Source organism: Pinus tabuliformis, chromosome 9, assembly GCF_031772625.1.
Source record: "Pinus tabuliformis cultivar Carrire ecotype Pingquan chromosome 9, CPIR1, whole genome shotgun sequence".
Lineage (NCBI taxonomy): Eukaryota > Viridiplantae > Streptophyta > Pinopsida > Pinales > Pinaceae > Pinus > Pinus tabuliformis.
This window is the reverse complement of record NC_142307.1, coordinates 1,330,586,993-1,330,605,322: the sequence shown is the minus strand read 5'-3', so window position 1 is coordinate 1,330,605,322 and position 18,330 is coordinate 1,330,586,993. Positions and strand designations below refer to the sequence as shown.

General features: G+C 37.8%; 1 protein-coding gene across 1 annotated transcript in view; it reads right to left on the bottom strand.

Annotated features, from left to right (window-relative positions):
• The window catches only part of LOC149153428 (protein RAE1-like), a 302,126-nt gene that overhangs the window by 153,502 nt on the left and 130,294 nt on the right, over window positions 1–18,330 (bottom strand). The window contains exon 6 of the mRNA XM_089440171.1: window positions 15,624–15,704. Within this exon, the coding sequence (XP_089296297.1) occupies window positions 15,624–15,704 (81 nt within the window). The remainder of the gene's footprint in view (window positions 1–15,623; window positions 15,705–18,330) is intronic.

Genomic DNA, 18,330 nt, shown 5'->3' with positions numbered 1-18,330 from the left:
AGTGGTGACTTTCTACAACCTTCTTCCAGTAGCCCTATTTCAACCATTGTTTTACAACTTGGCCGAGTTGAAACCGAAACGGCCGTTTCGGACCGAGTCAAACCCCAAAACACTGACCCGGCCAGCAACCCGGCTCGGTTGACCGAGTCAGCTATGACTCGACCGAGTCATCCAATGACTCGGCCGAGTCATAGCTGACTCGGTCAACCCGGCCGGGTCCGTATTGACTCGGCCGAGTCATTAAAAGCACGGCTGGGCAGCGTATTTTATGAATTAAATTCACTTTTTTGCTGTTTTTTGGTAAATTTAAGTAGGGTTTGTGGATTCCAAAGGGTAATGGTAGATTGTTAAATGCTTTTGGGGTCCATTTCCCCCTCCCAAACTCTATTTAAGACAGCCAAATGCTCTCATTTCACTCACAGCAGTCTTATGCATTTGAGTGAGAGTCTTCTTTGAGAGTTAGTGAGCAGTTCTTGAGCTTGTTTTGGAGCAGCAGTGAGGAGTCTTGGAGGAGCATTGTAGCTGGAGTGAGGAGCTTCTTGGGCAGCCATTTGGAGCAGCATTGAGGAGCTGATTCTTGGAGCAAGCTTGAGGAGGCAGTTTGTGCCTGGAGGTATTTTTTTCCACCTCTATAAATCTGTTTTTACTTAGTAAATTTTAGGTGCATATCAAGATAGCTTAGAGAGTGTTTTTAGTCAAATAAATGAACATTGAATCAATTTTTTTTTTTTTCATTTTCAGATTGTTTTCCTAGTCAAAAAATGGCACCTAGAGCAAAAGATCCTGCTTGGGCATATGTTGAAATGGTTGATAGTGAGATGTGTTGCAAGTTTTGCCATAGGAAAATTAAGTCAGGTCCTGGGGGGATTCATAGGCTGAAACAACACTTGGCAGGGATTAAAGGCAATATTACTGCATGTCCCTCTGATCAAATTGGGGAGATTAGAAAGAATTTGTTGGAAAGCTTTGAAAAATTTAAAGAAGAAAAGACTAGGCAAAAAGAGATACAGGCTGAAATTGGGAGGAAGAGGGAGATACAAAGAATGATGGCTGCCAACCCCCACTATGAGTTTGAGGGTTCTTCCTCTATCCCTCAAACTGATGCATCAAACCCTTTCCGTTATGTTCCTCCCTCTTTTGCTTCCGTTCAAGATAAGGGAAAGGGTAGAATGAAGGGTGATGGGACTATCAAAAGTTTTTTCACTCACTCAGGCTCCTTTCCATCAGTGCACATGGTCCTGAAGTTAGTATTAGTAAAGGTCTTGCTCAGCCCACTTTGGATGACCATTGGAAGAAAGAATTGAGGGAGACTGCTTGTGACTACATAGCTAGATGGTGGTATGATGCTGATATCCCCTTTAATGTTGCTCGTTCACCATATTATGAGCCTATGTTTGAGGCCATACATGCTGCTGGAAAAGGCTTCAAAGGCCTTACTATGCAAGAGCTAAGGGGGTTTCGTTTGCAGAAAGAAATTCAATCAATTAATGAGTATTTGCAAGATTTCAAGGAATCATGGGCAAGAACAGGGTGTACCATCATGTCAGATGGATGGACTGATCAAAGAAACCGTACCATCATAAACTTTCTTGTCTTCTGCCCACAGGGAACCATGTTTTTAAAATCAGTTGATGCATCTGATAAGGTAAAAGATGGCCACTTGTTGTTTCAGCTATTGGATGAGGTTATTGAGGATGTGGGGGTGGCTAATGTTGTTCAAATCATCACAGACAATGCCTCTAACTATGTTCTTGCTGGTAGACTGTTAGAGGAAAAACACAAGACCATCTTTTGGACCCCATGCGCTGCACATTGCATAGACCTCATGCTTGAGGATATTGGAAAATTAGATTGGGTCAGAAACACTGTAGATAATGCCAAAAGCATAACAAAATTTATCTACAATCATACACTGGTTTTGAGTCTCATGAGGAAACACACTGGAGGCAAGGATATTATTAGGCCTGCCATCACTAGATTTGCTACACATTTTTTGACATTGCAATCTATGCTTTCCCAACATAGAAACTTGCAAAAGATGTTTTCCAGTGATGAATGGAATCAAAGCAGTTGGTCTAACAAACCAGAAGGCAGAGAATTGAAAAGGAACGTCCATGATGAAACTTTTTGGAGAAAGGCAGCAGAGATTGTGAAGCTTGCTGAGCCACTAGTTAAGGTGTTGCGGTTGGTGGATGGGGAAAGGTTGGCTATGGGCTTCATTTATGAGGCTATGGATCAAGCAAAGGAGCAAATAAAGACAGCATACAAGGATAGAGTGGCAAAGTATGGGCCCATTTGGGCAATCATTGATGAAAGATGGAACAATCAACTCCATCGCCCTATACATGCAGCTGGGTATTTTTTGAACCCACGGTATCATTATAAAGCTAAGGAGTCAGGAGCTTTGAGGGGGGAGGTCAGAGATGGACTGGTTGATTGCATTGAGCGCATGGTCCCATCGGAGTCTGATCAGCTGCTGATACATCAGCAGGTCACATCCTTCAGCAATGCAACAGGTACCTTTGGGAAGAACCTAGCAAAGATTGCAAGAGAAGCAGATGAGCCAAGTAAACAAAAATTTCAATTTTCAATTTCTTAATGGTTTTACTTTTTTTATTAAAGTTTGTTAAATCATTTGTAATTTGAAAGTTATATATAATTTGTAATTTTGTTGAGCTTCAGCCTTCATCTAACTCATAATTCATTACACTCCTATGTTTTTTGCAGCACAATGGTGGGAGGCCTTTGGTGGCCAGTGCCCTGAATTGCAAAGGTTTGCAATTCGTATTTTGAGTCAAACTTGCAGTGCATCTGGGTGTGAGCGCAATTGGTCTGTCTTTGAGAGGATTCACACAAAGAAGAGAAACCGTTTGGAGCAAAAACGGTTGAATGATCTAGTTTTTGTCCAATACAACCTTCGGCTCAGACGGAACCAATTGCTTAACAAAAGACCTGATTCAGATCCCATTGTGTTGGAAGACATTGATCCAACATCAGATTGGGTAGTGGAGAGTCGTCTACCAGAGTTTGATCCTGATGAGGATCTTGAGATTGATCAACTTGATGTTCAACATCCACTGCAGCCTGTTCAGTTGAATGCAGATCCCGATCCACCAGCCTCAGTCTCACAGCCAGCTAGTAGGACTCCAGTTGTAGGTGCTTCGCCTTCCTCTGCTCAGCCACGACAGAAGCGCAGCCGCATTTGTACTCTATCTCAGCTTGCATCTGCTGCACAGCCTAGTGGTACTGGCACCACTTCTACAGTTGCAGTTGGAGACGATGATGATGAGGAGGAGCCATGGGGCCCCTTGTCTGACTCTGATGATGATAATCCAAAGATTGGTCGAGATGATCTTGGCTCCTCTGGCAGTAGCTACTAGCCTCCTTGGTTATTTGTATTTTGTTTTGACTCTTGAGTCTTTGATCATGTATGACAGACTACAGTTGACTATGTATTTACTATTGCCATTGGGTACCATTTTGATATAATGGATTGGTTCATGAGCCTACTTTGATCATATGTTGTCTTCCATGTATATTATAATGTTGTGTGTTTGGAAACTTGAATGAAAATCTTTAAAATTATGTTTAAAATATTTAAAATTATGTTTTTTTATAAAAAAAATAAATATTTAATGTATTTTTTACAACGACCGAGTCATTGAAATCGAGCCGGCCGAGTCATTACCGAGTCGGAGTCGGAGTCGGAGTCGATCCTCGGCCGAGTCGGAGTCCGAGTCCGAGTTGTAAAACATTGGTTTCAACCCAGCCAGATGATTTCAAAAATTAAGATGAACATCAAATCAATGTTACCTTTATGATGGCCCCTCGTCATGACATATGTTTTTCTGCAATATCAACATCCTTTCGCATACCATATGAATCCATCTCCAAGATATTCATTACCAAGGTTTTCCTTCTTCAATGGATCTTCATACCTTCTTCGGGGAGACTTCATATCTAATTCTTCTTGAAGTGAATCTTCTCCATATGATCGTGCAGAACTCAATAACATGCCATGTCTTCATGATCTTCAATCTCCATCGGAATCTTTAGCAAAACATATCTCATCCAGTCATCTAGCCCTACTTCTCGTTTTCAAGATGAGGTCCATCATGTTGTAACTGAACTAGCCAACTTTCTTAAAAAACCTGCTCCAAAATAGTCATTTTCCCCAAGGTGAAGAACTCACTTCATGTCATCACAAAGGAGGATCCATGAATGATCCTTGCTTGCAGCAATGTCTTTACATCAGCTAGTTGGCTGCTATTTCATTAATTCTTTTGATTGTTGTCATTGACTCTTCTAGGCATCCACAGTCGCACAATTATATCATGAATCTATCAAAGTGCCCAAGGATCCAAGGGTCCTTACAGTTCCCTCTACCATCATGTTTGCTAAAACAGAGGATCTGCCCATCCTTCTTCCTTTACTTCTTGCACCTGCAGCATTCATTGACAAGTACCCCCAAGCTAAGTTGCACGAAACAATTAGACGTTTCGGAGTTTCCGAAACAGGTACGTTTAGAAACATCACCTCCCAAAAATGGAAACATCAATCGAAATGTCATATATGTATATATAAATATATATATATATATATATATATATATATATATATATATATATATATATATATATATAAGTGAATAACACATTATCTTGCAAGGAAAAAGGGAATAAGACCCATAGATGACAATTTAGAAGGAAAAACAAATATATATTAACTCTAATAGATGATTACATGATGGTCAAGTTTCGGCCAAGTTTTGGAGTTTCGGGTACGGGTACGGCTCGAAACATCAGGTTCCTTGAAGTTTCGTGCAACATAGCCCCCAAGCAAAGTATATAATAACAAAAGCATGATATCAATATGTCAATCTAAGGTTACCATGAATGGTTGCAATCCTAGGGTTATTAGTTGCCAACCCAAGACCAAGGGATCATACATAACTCATCAACCTTATCTAAGCCTACTTGACATGAGCCCTAGACTGCATACAAAACCTAAAGGCCAAGGGTTAGGGTTTCCATGAGGGAACAGGGTTAGGGTTTCTATGTGACTAGGGTTTCAACAGTGTCGACAATTTTAATCAACAAACCCTATATAATCACCCAACACTACAATAATTCATATCGGCCCTTAACAAAAGATGTGTCATACATACCTCATGGTTACATACCTGTAGTGGCCTGTACTTTTGTATAACATGGTTTCTTCTTCAAGGTGATCATTAGATCGATCTGTCCTTCTTTATCTTTTTCCTGCTCTAGCATACTACAGCTCTTTCTGCTTGATTATTAGTGAGGCACAAATCTGAGAGTTGTCCCTTTGTATTCACCTTAAACTGCACAAGTCCACAGAACTGCTTGCAACAAGTGTGACAATGTATACCCAAAAGTTGACTTAACACAGAATCACAGTCACAATTATATGACCTTCCTACTGCCTCTGAACTGTTATTTTCTTCGAAATGAACTGATGTTCTCCTGTCTTCCAGATTTGTTATTGCACAGGTCCCACTGCTACTATAAAGTCTTCTCCAAAAATGATGACTTAGACTATTTCTTGACAAAACATTACTGAATTCATGGAAGCATCCTTGATGTCACTTTGATACTACATACTGCCTGTAGCTTCCCTTCATTTCCAATGTGACCAAATATAGACCCTTATTCAACAATTATTTCAATATTGCTATTGAAACCTTTTGAAAAATTTCAACAGATCAGCTCAACTGATGTGAATAGATTCAACTGTATGTTGACTGTAGAGGACACATTCTGAATCTCATGCCACAGAGACTTATACTATCTCCACAGGTCAGTGAATACTTTTATGAATGATGGTGACCGATGAATACACCTTTTCAAAGGCATGACCAATGAATACACCTTTTCAAAGGCCCAGATTGCCTTTCATGTAATGCGATCAAGGATTCTTCTCGACTTTCGAATGCCTAGGGCTGATGAAAAAGTTAATGGCTAAATTTGGCTCCTAGACTCAAGAGTAACTGTAGCTCTGCAATAAGATTTCTTTAAATAAGCTACGAGCTCCGGAATTCTTGTACTTTTAATGCACTTCATTTTCAATATGACTATGTTTCAGAACCTCGGTATCCTTGATCAAAACTTCATATGCAGAACTTTGGTTCCAAAAAGATACTTACATATCACTGACTTATATAATTTCGGGCTCAATGAAATAAAGTTCCGCTCCATTGATGCCATATACCTCGTGCTCAGGTATAGAGAGGATTTATACCAATGAAGCGAGAGACTATACTTCAGTCTCAAGCTCAATATATCCCTTGGACTAATAATTTGCATAGACGTTGAGAGAATTTTTAATACATTTATTGATTGTCTTTCTAGGGCTATTTTTATGCCTAGAATAATACTCCAGAATTTCGTACTTTTGGTAGAAGGCCTGGTGTCTTTCTTGATAACAGATAAGCCTTGAACGCCTTGCAAAACTAGAGTAATTCTTCCACAAGAATTTTAATCAATTTTAATAATGACTATAGTATATCAGAGATGCGAATTTTTTGCACATAAACTCAGAGGATTTGATGAAGATGGCAAACCTTGTGATCTTTGGCATTCGCTCCTGAGCCAATGACTGCGGCCTGCCTTGAGCTTCTTGACAAGCCCTTCACTTCTTCAGAAATAGTCTTCTTGTAGCCTCATTATCAAAGGATGGATCTGCGGCCTAGATACAGAGAGTAGAGATAATAATTATGCCCATAAATCTTCAATCTGCTAGTCAATGATTGAGGATTTCAGAGGGCTATTCTTTCACATCTTTGGTCCCTTGAAACAGAGCTTTAAAAGCTTTTCAAATACCCTTGTCAACCTAGAAAAATTCTGCAGTATAATGTCTGCAATTAGGGCTTGAAGCACTGCCCAAAATTTCTTTTTCTTACCTCCACAAATTTGGTCTTGGGAACTCGATCCTTCTTGAGGTGTAATAATGTCAAACTGATCTTCTTTCTGCCCATTGTCCAAAGCCCTAGCTTTGATACCATGTTGAGAAATCTAGGGCATACTCTGAGGGTGATTATTAAATTGATTTCTCTGCAATTCTTGACATTTTCTTGTGAGTTAACTTAGAGCATTAGCATTATTATTTAGTTTTGTTTCATCATCAAGATAAATGCCAATAGAAGATCATAATACAAACACAAGAACACCAGATGTAGGTTGCAAGCCAGGGCCAAAACCTCTCCTAGAGAGGAAAACCCATGAAAATCTCTTCTTATAGAATTTCAATGAAGACTTCCAAGACCTTGACCTTGACCCAAGACGAAACCTTCCAAGAGATGAGCCAACCAAACCTCAATCAAACATTCTGCGAAATCTGAACTAAGGAAAACCTAGTTCCTTCCAGAAACTCGCATGTGTGAGCAGATAGAGAAAGAAAATGGCTTCTTTTTTCTCCTTTGCTGGCCTACACAGAAATTAGCTTCCCTTCTTTACTTCGCTTGGATCAGAGATATATCATCAATGTGTGTATCAAATGATGTGAGGTTTCTTCTTTATATAGGCTTTCTTGAGGGTGGATAAGGCCTCCTTAGGCCAACTTGAGGAAGGTTGGCTGAAGCATCTCTTGAAGGCTTTTATACACAACAAATTACAATAATAATTATTTTTTTCTTCTTTGCTACATGGGTCCTCCAAGGACTAGACCATCATGACCTTGACTCTTGATTTGACAACAAGACCCCTAGAGCACTCAAAGGGTGCTTTCACCTAGGACCACAACATGATGGGCAAGAAACCCATTTTTTCAATAATAAAAATTTTTCCTTTTTACAAATAAAATTCATTTTCTTTTCTTTTGTCAAGTACATCAATAATTACATCAAGTCATGACTCAAATACAATTATGAAGACTGAAACTAATTACATTTCAATAAATTTTATTATCCTTTATGATACTATGATATTATTATTAGAAGGAATTACAAGTCACCTTACCTTCATCACCTTAATCACTTCACACCTCTCTCCTTGATGACTCTCATGGCACTACGTAACTCTCTCTCTCTCTCTTAATGATACATTACACTCTCTCTTATGCACTCATTAAAGACATGTCATAAAAGATTCCTCTTATGCTCTCTTAATGGCATAAGTTACTAAGGCATGTGTTCCTCTTGTAATGGCTTAAGTTACTAAGGCATGCGTTTTAGGCAGGAAGAAGTTTAGGATTTTGGTTGCATGGTCTCACTCCCCGATACCACATACATCACTCCCCTCTGTTCATTATCTCCTTTTAAAAGTTAGACTGCTTTGATCTCCCTTTAAAAGTTACTTTTGGTGCGAAATTTTGGCAAGAGGAATTTTAGGATTCTATCTAGAGAAGTTTCTTTGTTTATGTCTCCTCTAGACATCCTCCAGTTTTGAACGAATTCTGATGGTGGAATTTCAAATAAATTTATGCTCTAGCTATCACACCAAGAGAGAACCCTTGAAGCTGCTTTGACTTGGGGATTTCTTAAAGGTTTGCACTTCGTAATTCATCATTCAATACCTTTTCTCTTAATTATAGGTGATCAATGGATAAGCCTTTACCACGATATATCTCTCAACCCTTGGTCTCTTATAGTATTTCTCTCAAGGGGTTTTTCATGGAAAGTCACCCTAGCTTCTCCCAAAGTTCACACTTTAATTAAACCTTTCCATTGAATGAGCCATCCTTGTCTCACTTTGAACCCTAGTGTGAACACATCAATCACAAGTGAGGGATTTTGGAGGTTTTGATCTTAGGGATTCATCATTATTGAATATTCCTAAGTCCGAGGTCATCCTTCATAAGTCTTTCTTGGGGAGCCTTTCAGCTTTTCTTTAAGCATTTGAACCATTAATTGAGCCTCTCCTTTGAATCAGCCTTGGAAATCACGTTATACCTTGCCATTGATCCTATCATTGAAGGGATTTCCTCCATATCGGGACTCCTCCCATTGGTGAAAGTCCATAAAGAGCAGGGGACATCGACTGAGGTGACAATGGCTCTTTGTCCCGTTGTTGCCACTTGGTCTAGTAGTTGCCCCTTTAGAACCCCTCCTAGGATCCCTGTTAGATTGACCGGTGATAAATTATACAACTATACAGCCTACAGATTACTAATAAGTGACTAAAACTCTAAATAGAATATTTAAAGAAAAAAAACACAAATTTCTCAAATGTTATTTGCTTGGGATTCGGCATGTGAGGGCTAGTCAACACAAGATCCATTTCAACAGCATGGTGTTCGTTTTTGGGTTTGAAGGATCTGTTTATGTGGTGGGTCCTACGTGCATATGGGTGGATCCGTATCCGAAATAGGGATCTATGAATCCAACATCAAGAACCCTTATAGATCCAATAACATAGCCAGAATGTTGAAGTGTGTATGTGCCCTAACTGTTGATTATTAGATCAGCCTGCAAATCTGTCCTTTTACCTGAAATATGTTATTGGTCGTTTATTGTAGCTAATATTGATGATAAGGTTGTGCTAATGAAAGCTTTTGTGATCAGTGATACGAATGTGTTGTTATTGACAAAGATTCAGAGTTTAGATCTAGAGCTACCTCTGAAATGACATGGCTAAGTACACTCTTGTTTATATGATGATTGAGACAAGCATGCCAAGGAAGTTGTAACCTTGTTGGTCAAGCATTTGACAAAGAGATCGACCTTGCTGATAACCAATCTTTGGAATCTAGAATTGTGCTACCAGTCATTATCAGTATGATATGTTGGTTCATTGTTGGTATAAAGGTTTTTGACTTGATTGCTAGAGCTTGAATTGCTTGTTGGTTCAGAGATCATATCAGTTGCCCATAACAAAGTTTACCAATGTTTGAGTGTATTGCATTGCTACTGCTAAGGATGGTAGTGTATGGCTATGTGAGTTTGAGGACAATGTCTTACAGATGACGGGGGTTGGGCAGTGAAAATTGTTGAGCAAAGCTGCTAGGATTTTCATGTATGTTTTGATGAGCAGTCTATTAAGTCAGTATATGTGCCTTAAGAGCATATCACCATTAGGGCTTGCAATGTGCAATTGGAACCTTAAGCAGAGAGAGTTGTTATTGTTGCTAACGACCTTGTTCTAGTATTGCAAATCAACAAGTCAGTAGATTGTTTTGCTTCTATTTATATTGATATTGAGCACAAGAGGATCCAGTCTGAAAATTGTGAAACGTGGTCCGCTAAGGTAAATTGAAAGTTGGAGCCTTTGGGGCAAGTGGTGGATTGTTAAGTAGGGTCGCAGAGTGGTGCAAGGCATAGATTGGAGTCTCCTTCAAGTTGGAGCTTGAGAACACTTCAGGGCAACGGGGTTGTGCTAGGGAAGGTTGGAACCTGTGCAAGGCATTGGAGCGTCCTTTCAGTGGGAGCCGATTTGCAGCTGCTAAATTAAGGTGTTGGAGCGTCCGTTGAGTTGGAGCTGATAAATCAGGGGGTTGGAACCTCGTTCTAGTTGTTGTTGGAGAATCTCGGAAGTTGGGGAACTTCCTTTTGATGTAATCATTAAAGAGTCAAAGACCTATATTAAAAGCGTTCGGTGGTTTTTCTCCCGAAAGGGTTTCCACCTAAAATTTATTATGTATTGTCTTTTGATGTTGTGCATTGTTGAATGGTGTTGCTGATTTATGTTTTGATCTAATGCTAATGATAATTAATGCTCTGTGAAGTTAAAATTAACTAATTGAAGTGAAACATTGATTCATCGCCCTCTCCATATTTCCAACATAGTCCACTATCACCACCTAGATGTTGAAGCTTTAATCCAAAAATATGACAAGGTGTTCCAAGACTTATCTACGAAGTTGCCACCAAAAAGAAAGAACATATAATCGAGGTTAAACCAAACTCAACACCAATTAATATCAAATCATAACAATACCCTCGCCAACATTAACTAGAAGTCCCTAAATTCAATGATGAAGGAAGCATTATTTTAGAGTCAAAAGGTATTCTTCCCACTAAAGAAGAGGTGTTATGTTCTAGAACCATTAAAGAACGTCTTATCAAATGAAAAAACCGTCATGAAGAAGAAGAAAAAGAAGGGGATGGCAATGCTACAAACACAATAATTGTAATAAATAATAATGAACAATGATTAATAATTAATCAATATTCAATTAAGAGTCATAGGTCATACATATTAACTCTCATGACTAGTCAATGCCAATAAAGTTATACCGTCATGAGAGCAATGTAATCATCAATTCATCATTCAATTATTTAATATACATATTCTATTACAAATATCTTTGTCAATCAAGGGTAAATAGTACATCTGTGAAGCAACAAAACTTATAGCTTGGTGACTTTAAATGTTAAAATACACAAAGGGTATTTTGTAATAATAATTTATTATATATAAAAATGTACAAGGATGAGAAATGTTACAATGATGCCTAGCTTATATACCTAGGCAGGTGTCCTTTCATGACTAAGCATGTCATTTAGACATGCATTTTCAGTTAACTAATGACTATTTAAATAATCATTATTTTGATTATTCATTATTTATATTTATTTATGTTCATTTTATTTTATACAATTTTATATTCGTAACGATCAGCTTGCTTCAGATGCCACAAAATTTTGTGTAATGTTATGAAGCAAATTGTTTGGTGCAGAAGTCTTTCTTTTGTCCCTAAAATAATTCTTACCACAAATCTTGAATGTGAAAGGTTGAATAAATGACCAACAATCTTGCATTGCTTTCTCTGTTGGACAAAATGGAACCTGAGCACTTGCTATAGGTTTATTTACAAATTGATTTGAGGAATAAGAATCAGTGTTCTCATGTCCAACAATGGACTACCGCTTCAAAGAAAGCTTAATCACTATTTCCTTTTTCCTAGTCCCCGATGGCCCAGGACTTAGAGGTTTTTTCTTGTCAGTAAAACTAACGCTTGGAATAAAACAAAGCAAATAGGATTTAATTGTTTGCTTCCTAGGGCAGTCATATATATTCCCCTCTTCGATGTAAAGCATATCTACTGTCAAAACATTAGAACATTCTTCAAGAGCTTTTGACACTGGCTTTCTTTGTATTTCTTCAGTTGTTGAAGGGTTGACCTTCTTGCTATTTCCCACCTCGCCTGCATGTCTCAATGAAGGAAGTGCACTTACTTGCACCTCTAATGAACCACTAGATCCAGCATACAAACTACTCTCATTACTAACTAATTTGGCCACTAATTTTTTGGTAACAAATATTGTTGTTGAGGTACAGTCATCCAAACATTCATCTTTAGACATGATATCTTTAAGAGATGCAATGCTTGCATGAGGTGATCCCTGAACACTTGATGGTTGACTCAAAGTGTCGCTTGCAGAAGGGAAAAAGTCTCCAAGAACACTTATGAAGTCCTCATCCGAGTCAGACCCTAAGGAAGCTACAATATCAAACCACATCTCCTCCTTGCTGACTTTGGAATCTGTTCGGGTATGACACCATTGAAGTTGTCTTACATGGATGTTTAAATTTGCAGCTTCAGATCTGTGTGCAGTTCTAGCCTTATCCAGATCCATATGGACAAAATTGGTAATGGCAATATCAGTCAAAGGATTTTTAATTCCATCATTTTCTTCATTTGATCTTGTAATGGCTGGCCTTGCAAAAGAAGCAAAAATTCTCCCCTGAGACTTCCTCAGTACATAATGAAAGTTGTAACAGCATTTAAAATCCACTAGAAATTTTTTGTGTCTCATGAACCGTATCATTTCCTGTAACTTTGAACTCACATAGTCTGCAAGATGTGATTGCATAAACTTCAACACTAGAGATCTATCTAAAGCTTTAGTTGTTGCATCAACAGCTCCACTGCCAAACCAATCAGTGTAGTCCAGGCACATTGCAGTACCAACACTTCTAAGAAGAGCTTTTATTTGTTGTTGTTCACTCGAGTTATTAGCTCTACATATCTCACGTAGCCCTTGTCCACTCTCACATGAAGCTTCAAGGATGGTCGGAGGTGGCACTTCCTCCAACATTTTCTTTAGATGTGTTGTATTCTCTGAGCTTACAATTTGAGCCACGAGACCCTCCAAAATATCTCTCTGCACCTTAACATGATCTTTTTCTTCTTCCACAATTTTCTCTTCATAGTCATCAATGTCTTCTTCAACTTCTTCCTCATTGTTATGATATTGTTCATCTTCTTTTTTCTCAAGATAGTCCTTATCCACATCATCTTCATTTGGATCATCATCTTGATCCATATCATTCTCATCCACATCAAGACTAGCTTCCTCTGGATCATCATCTTGATCTCCACAATCTTCATCGACATCATTTTCATATTCATCATTATCCATTACATCTTCATTTTCATTATCATCATTCTGATCAAAATCTTCTTCTCCTACTTCACCTTGTTTCGTTTCTTCACTGTCACTATCATATTCCTTATTATCAATTTCCTTTAGACGTGTTGTAACTTCTGCATATGATTTCACCCATTGTTGAAGCTTTTCTTGAATTTTACTTAACTGCTCAAAAAATTAAGGACGTAAATGTAATGGCATATTATGCGATGGATAACATTCAAGGACTCGCATGGTTATATTGTGCAACGGATAATGTTCAAAGACTTGCATGGCTCTGATACCACTGAAGCAAAAAAATTTATAGTTTGTTGACTTTAAATGTTAAAATACACAAAAGGTATTTTGTAATAATAATTTATTATATATAAAAATGTACAAGGATGAGAAATGTTACAATGATGCCCTGCTTATATACCTAGGCAGGTGTCCTTTAATGACTGAGCATGTCTTTTAGACATGCATTTTCAGTTAACTAATGACTATTTAAATAATCATTATTTTGATTATTCATTATTTATATTTATTTATGTTCATTTTATTTTATACAATTTTATATTCGTAACAATCTCCTTGCTACAAACACCACAAAATTATGTGTAATGTTATGAAGCAAATTGTTTTTTGAAAGCCAAGGTGAAAATGTAACAAGAATGACGTGAAAAAATGATATATTATCATTTTAAACCTTTTTACAAGATTCAGAAACCCAAAGTCCCAATGAAGTTACATATTTTTATTAATGCCATCATCACCTAGCCCAAAGTTCACTTTTAAATAATGTGAAACAAGTTGAAATTGACAAGGACAAAGAAGTATCGTTATATCATGGTACCCTCACACTTTGTGCACCCACTTAAGTGTCAATTAGCATATAAAGGTATCAACTGAACTTTATAAAGACCATTACATAAACGTCACCATGGAACACTTACATAATGAAATATGTGTACAATTAAAGAAGGAATTAGAAGAACTTCCTACTGAATTTGAAAAATAAATATTGGACAAATTGATCTATCAACGAAGTCAATCAATTAATACAAGAAATAGTAAATAATACGGAAACAAAGTACAAGTGAAGAAAACTAAAGAACTTCAACTCTTTTGCATGATCTTTAGCATGAAATGCATACCTCAATGCAAGCTAGAATAGCATGTTGACATGGCAAAAAAAAATTAAAAGACTACAAAAAACCAAGAAAACAATTTACAGCCTGCAAATCAATGATCAAGCATCACATTTACAAGATGTCGCAAACCAATGTGTCCAAGAATCACAACAACAGAAGCAAGATTGCAAGATAAAATTTGACAAGGTTTTGTTAGACAAAGACAAAGAAATCACTCATCTAAAAAATCATAAGCAAATCTTGCTTACTGAAGCTAAATGATTAAAATGTAAGGAAATCTCAATTTCAAATATTGACAAAGAGGCACTAATCAGCCAAACAGAATTGTGAATCAATTGAACCAAGGCTTTTGCCTCTTGGAAACCTACCACTTTGTTTCCTCATTGTTCCACAGAATAATAGACATGATACATGCATCAAGTTCAAACAGATCAAATGCTTAAAACAGCACCATATACTTCATCAGAGATTTAAGTAAGACATCTTATCAAGTCTGGTGTAGCCCTGAGTCCATGCAAGGTAATCTAAATGGCATAATCACCTTCTGCAACAAGTCAATACTCAACATGAGTAAACCAGTTTGTCACTTGGATATTGAATGTTTTTTTAATATTATTGGAGGCTGTAGGTTAACATCAGCAGCCTTATAAAAGCAAACCTTAAACATTCAGAGTAACTGCGGCAATTGGTAGCCTGAACTAATTCTAAAGAGCTTACAGTAATAACAATGACCAACACTGACTTCTTTGCTACAGCAACAAGCTTTACATAACAGATCTTACCTTCAGATTTTATGTATTACATTGGTAGGAAGCATGTTTTCTTGCGTGATAGACCAATCCAAAATAAACTTGATATCAAATGGTAAATTTTGCTCCTTCAGTTTTTGAGCTGTTACTATCAGTTATAGGTCTCACAGGGAAAAGCTACCTCCAAGTATTTACATCAACAAATAGATTCAACAATAGGCCTTTTGAATCAATTGACACTCAAAAAACAACAAAGAAATTGAAAGGCAAGACCTTTATATGAATTAATTAACACTCAAAAGAAATTAGATTTAAGAGGGACCTCATACATGGTTGTATTGAGAACGTACAGACTAACCAAAAGTGCAAATGGAAAAAATAATTCGAAGAACAAAACATAAACCTCACCAAAAATCCTTGCTTGTCTGGAAATGCTGCAACACATCTTGTTTGGTATTTTAGAGGAGATGATATTCTCTTAAATTCAGTCTGCCATCCAGATTGATCCAAAAAAAACAGTTAGACATAAGACCTCTTTTAACAGAGGAGCTGTTTTCACTCACCACTGCAGAATAAAGTTTAAAGCAAAATCAATAAAGCAAACAAACAGAAAATCCTAATGAGGATGAGTCAGAGTGTTTTAAAAAATCAAACGCTTAAATCATTGCAATAACAAACATAGAAAACACACTGAGAAGTTCATCACATGGCAACCATTCCAAAATACTAATCTTACAACCAATCAAAGTGAAATTTGTAACCTGATATTCACAAAAAACAGCTAATATTCCTCACAGATAACCAATCAACCTAAGGGCAATAATCCTTTTTCATATCAAAAATGTTGATATTTTCAATCTAAGATATAAGGTTACAGACACAGATGTGGGAAATGTTACCATTAAACATAAAACTGAAAATATAAATCAAAGGCAACGAAAAGGATAATATAAATGGTGTTATTTGGTGTGCTTTATCAGAACTTGGGGAGAAGTTCCTTATTCTGATGTCCAATACAATTACAATAAAAGAGGAAAAGCTCCTTATTCTGATATCCAATACCATTACAATAAAAGAGATAGTTCCATGTAGCATTATCCTGGCAAAGGTTGTGGTGCCACCCTTGCTTATAAGCTAAGTTGCACCGAAAGAGATATGGAAACAATATGCTAAAGCCCTTGTGGCCCTATATTAAGGCCCTAATAAACATTCATTATTAGTTAATTTGTTATATTAGGACATTGGCTAGAACCATTCGCTGTAATTGACAATTGTACATGTTATAGCAAAATCTACTGCAAAGCTTCACTAGGCAACCCAGGTCTTGTGGCAACAAAGAGATTAACCACCACTGTCACCTCAATGACCACTCTCTTGTTGTTCTGTGGTTAAATGTTATCCATGCAAGGGAGGCTTCCCTTGCAAGACTTAGAGGTTAGATGACTAGGGTTCCAAGCCAAATGGATATCTCTAAGGAGCTTGCAGATAAATCACCTATAACTGTATTCAATTTTTTAAATGAGGGTTTAAGGTGTTGATTTTTCATATGGTCTTCTATACTAATAATTACTTATAATGATTTACATATTTTTCACATTCTTATTCAATATTCCATACTTAAGAAATTACACAGAAGACATCAACAATATGATATTTATGACAGTAGGATCATGAAGAGACAGCTACACAAATAACACAATAATTTACCTTGGGAAAACCCAAATGGATGAAAAACCTAGCAACCTTTTCGTTAGAGAAATTCGTCTTTTCAACAAGAACCACACCTAAAAATCCTAGTCATTACAACATCGATATGACCCAAAGCTCACTGACTTCATGAACTGCGCAGATCTGTCCTTCAGGTCTCTCTGCTGCCCAGTCCTCCTTGCCTCTGAAAACTGTGCAGATTTGTCTCCCAGGGTCCCATCCTGCATCAGTCACTTACTGTCTCAACTGTGCAGAAGTGCCCCCCAGTGTCCTCCATCAGCCACAACTCACTGACCTCATGAACTATGCAGACCTGTCATTCAGGTCTCTCTGCTACCCAGTCCTCCTTGCCTTTGAAAATTGTGCAGATTTGTCTCCCAGGGTCCCATCCTGCATTAGCCACTGACTGTCTCAACTACACAATTTTGTCTCCCAATGGCCCCTGCGCAATTTTCCCCTCAGTAAGGACAGTACTCAGAAGTTCCTCAGCCAAGCCTGAGCTGCGCTCTGTGCAGTCTCAGTGACCAACCTCTCTCCCTACCTGGAACTACACAATGCGTAGTTACTGGGCATTCTTTCCAACCTGTCACCTGTCCTAGGCTCAGTCCATGGATAACAATGCATCATCTTAGACTAGGGAGTTTTTAGATTGATGTCATTTTGTCATGAGTGAATTGCAAGAACAGGTACATTGTTAGATCATGACGAGATGATGAGGAAGTGTTAAGTTTAGGTATGTTCTATGCTTAGAGCAATTTATTTCAATTTTCACAGTTAGCGCAATATCTTTAGCAATCACATCAGCATTAAAGTAAACTGCAGATATAACATAAACATAAATCGCAGAAGACAAGCCAAGACAAGAGGACACAAGATGTGGCGCTAGCCAAGGACAAACCCCAATGTGGGGAAACCCTTGATCAATTCTTCTTATATGTTCTTCAATAGTTCAGCACAGAGAGAGAGAGAGAGAGATAGTACATTTACAACAGAGACCAATACTTCGACTAATATATTATCTCTACATGAGATCAATTGAAGACATGTTGCTTCAACTGATTCTCCAAGGTGACTCATTCACCTATCATCTGCTGCACCTCGTCCATATGTTGCACCTCACCGTGTTGCACCATGCTGCACCCATCATCACAATATTGGACCTCATGCTGCTGCTGTCCTAGTGTTTACCTAGTGCCACGGATGCACCATGCTATGCCCATGTTCTTGCTGCACCATTGTTGCTTAGTGTCCTAGCTGCATCAAGTACTATACTATTGTTGTCCCATACAGCACTCTACTTGCATTTGTCCATGCTTTACCGTGCTGTTGTTGTCCATGATTCTTCATGCTTGCAGCTATCCCATGTCGCATCATGTTTTACCATGCATGCTATAATACCTCATCATTG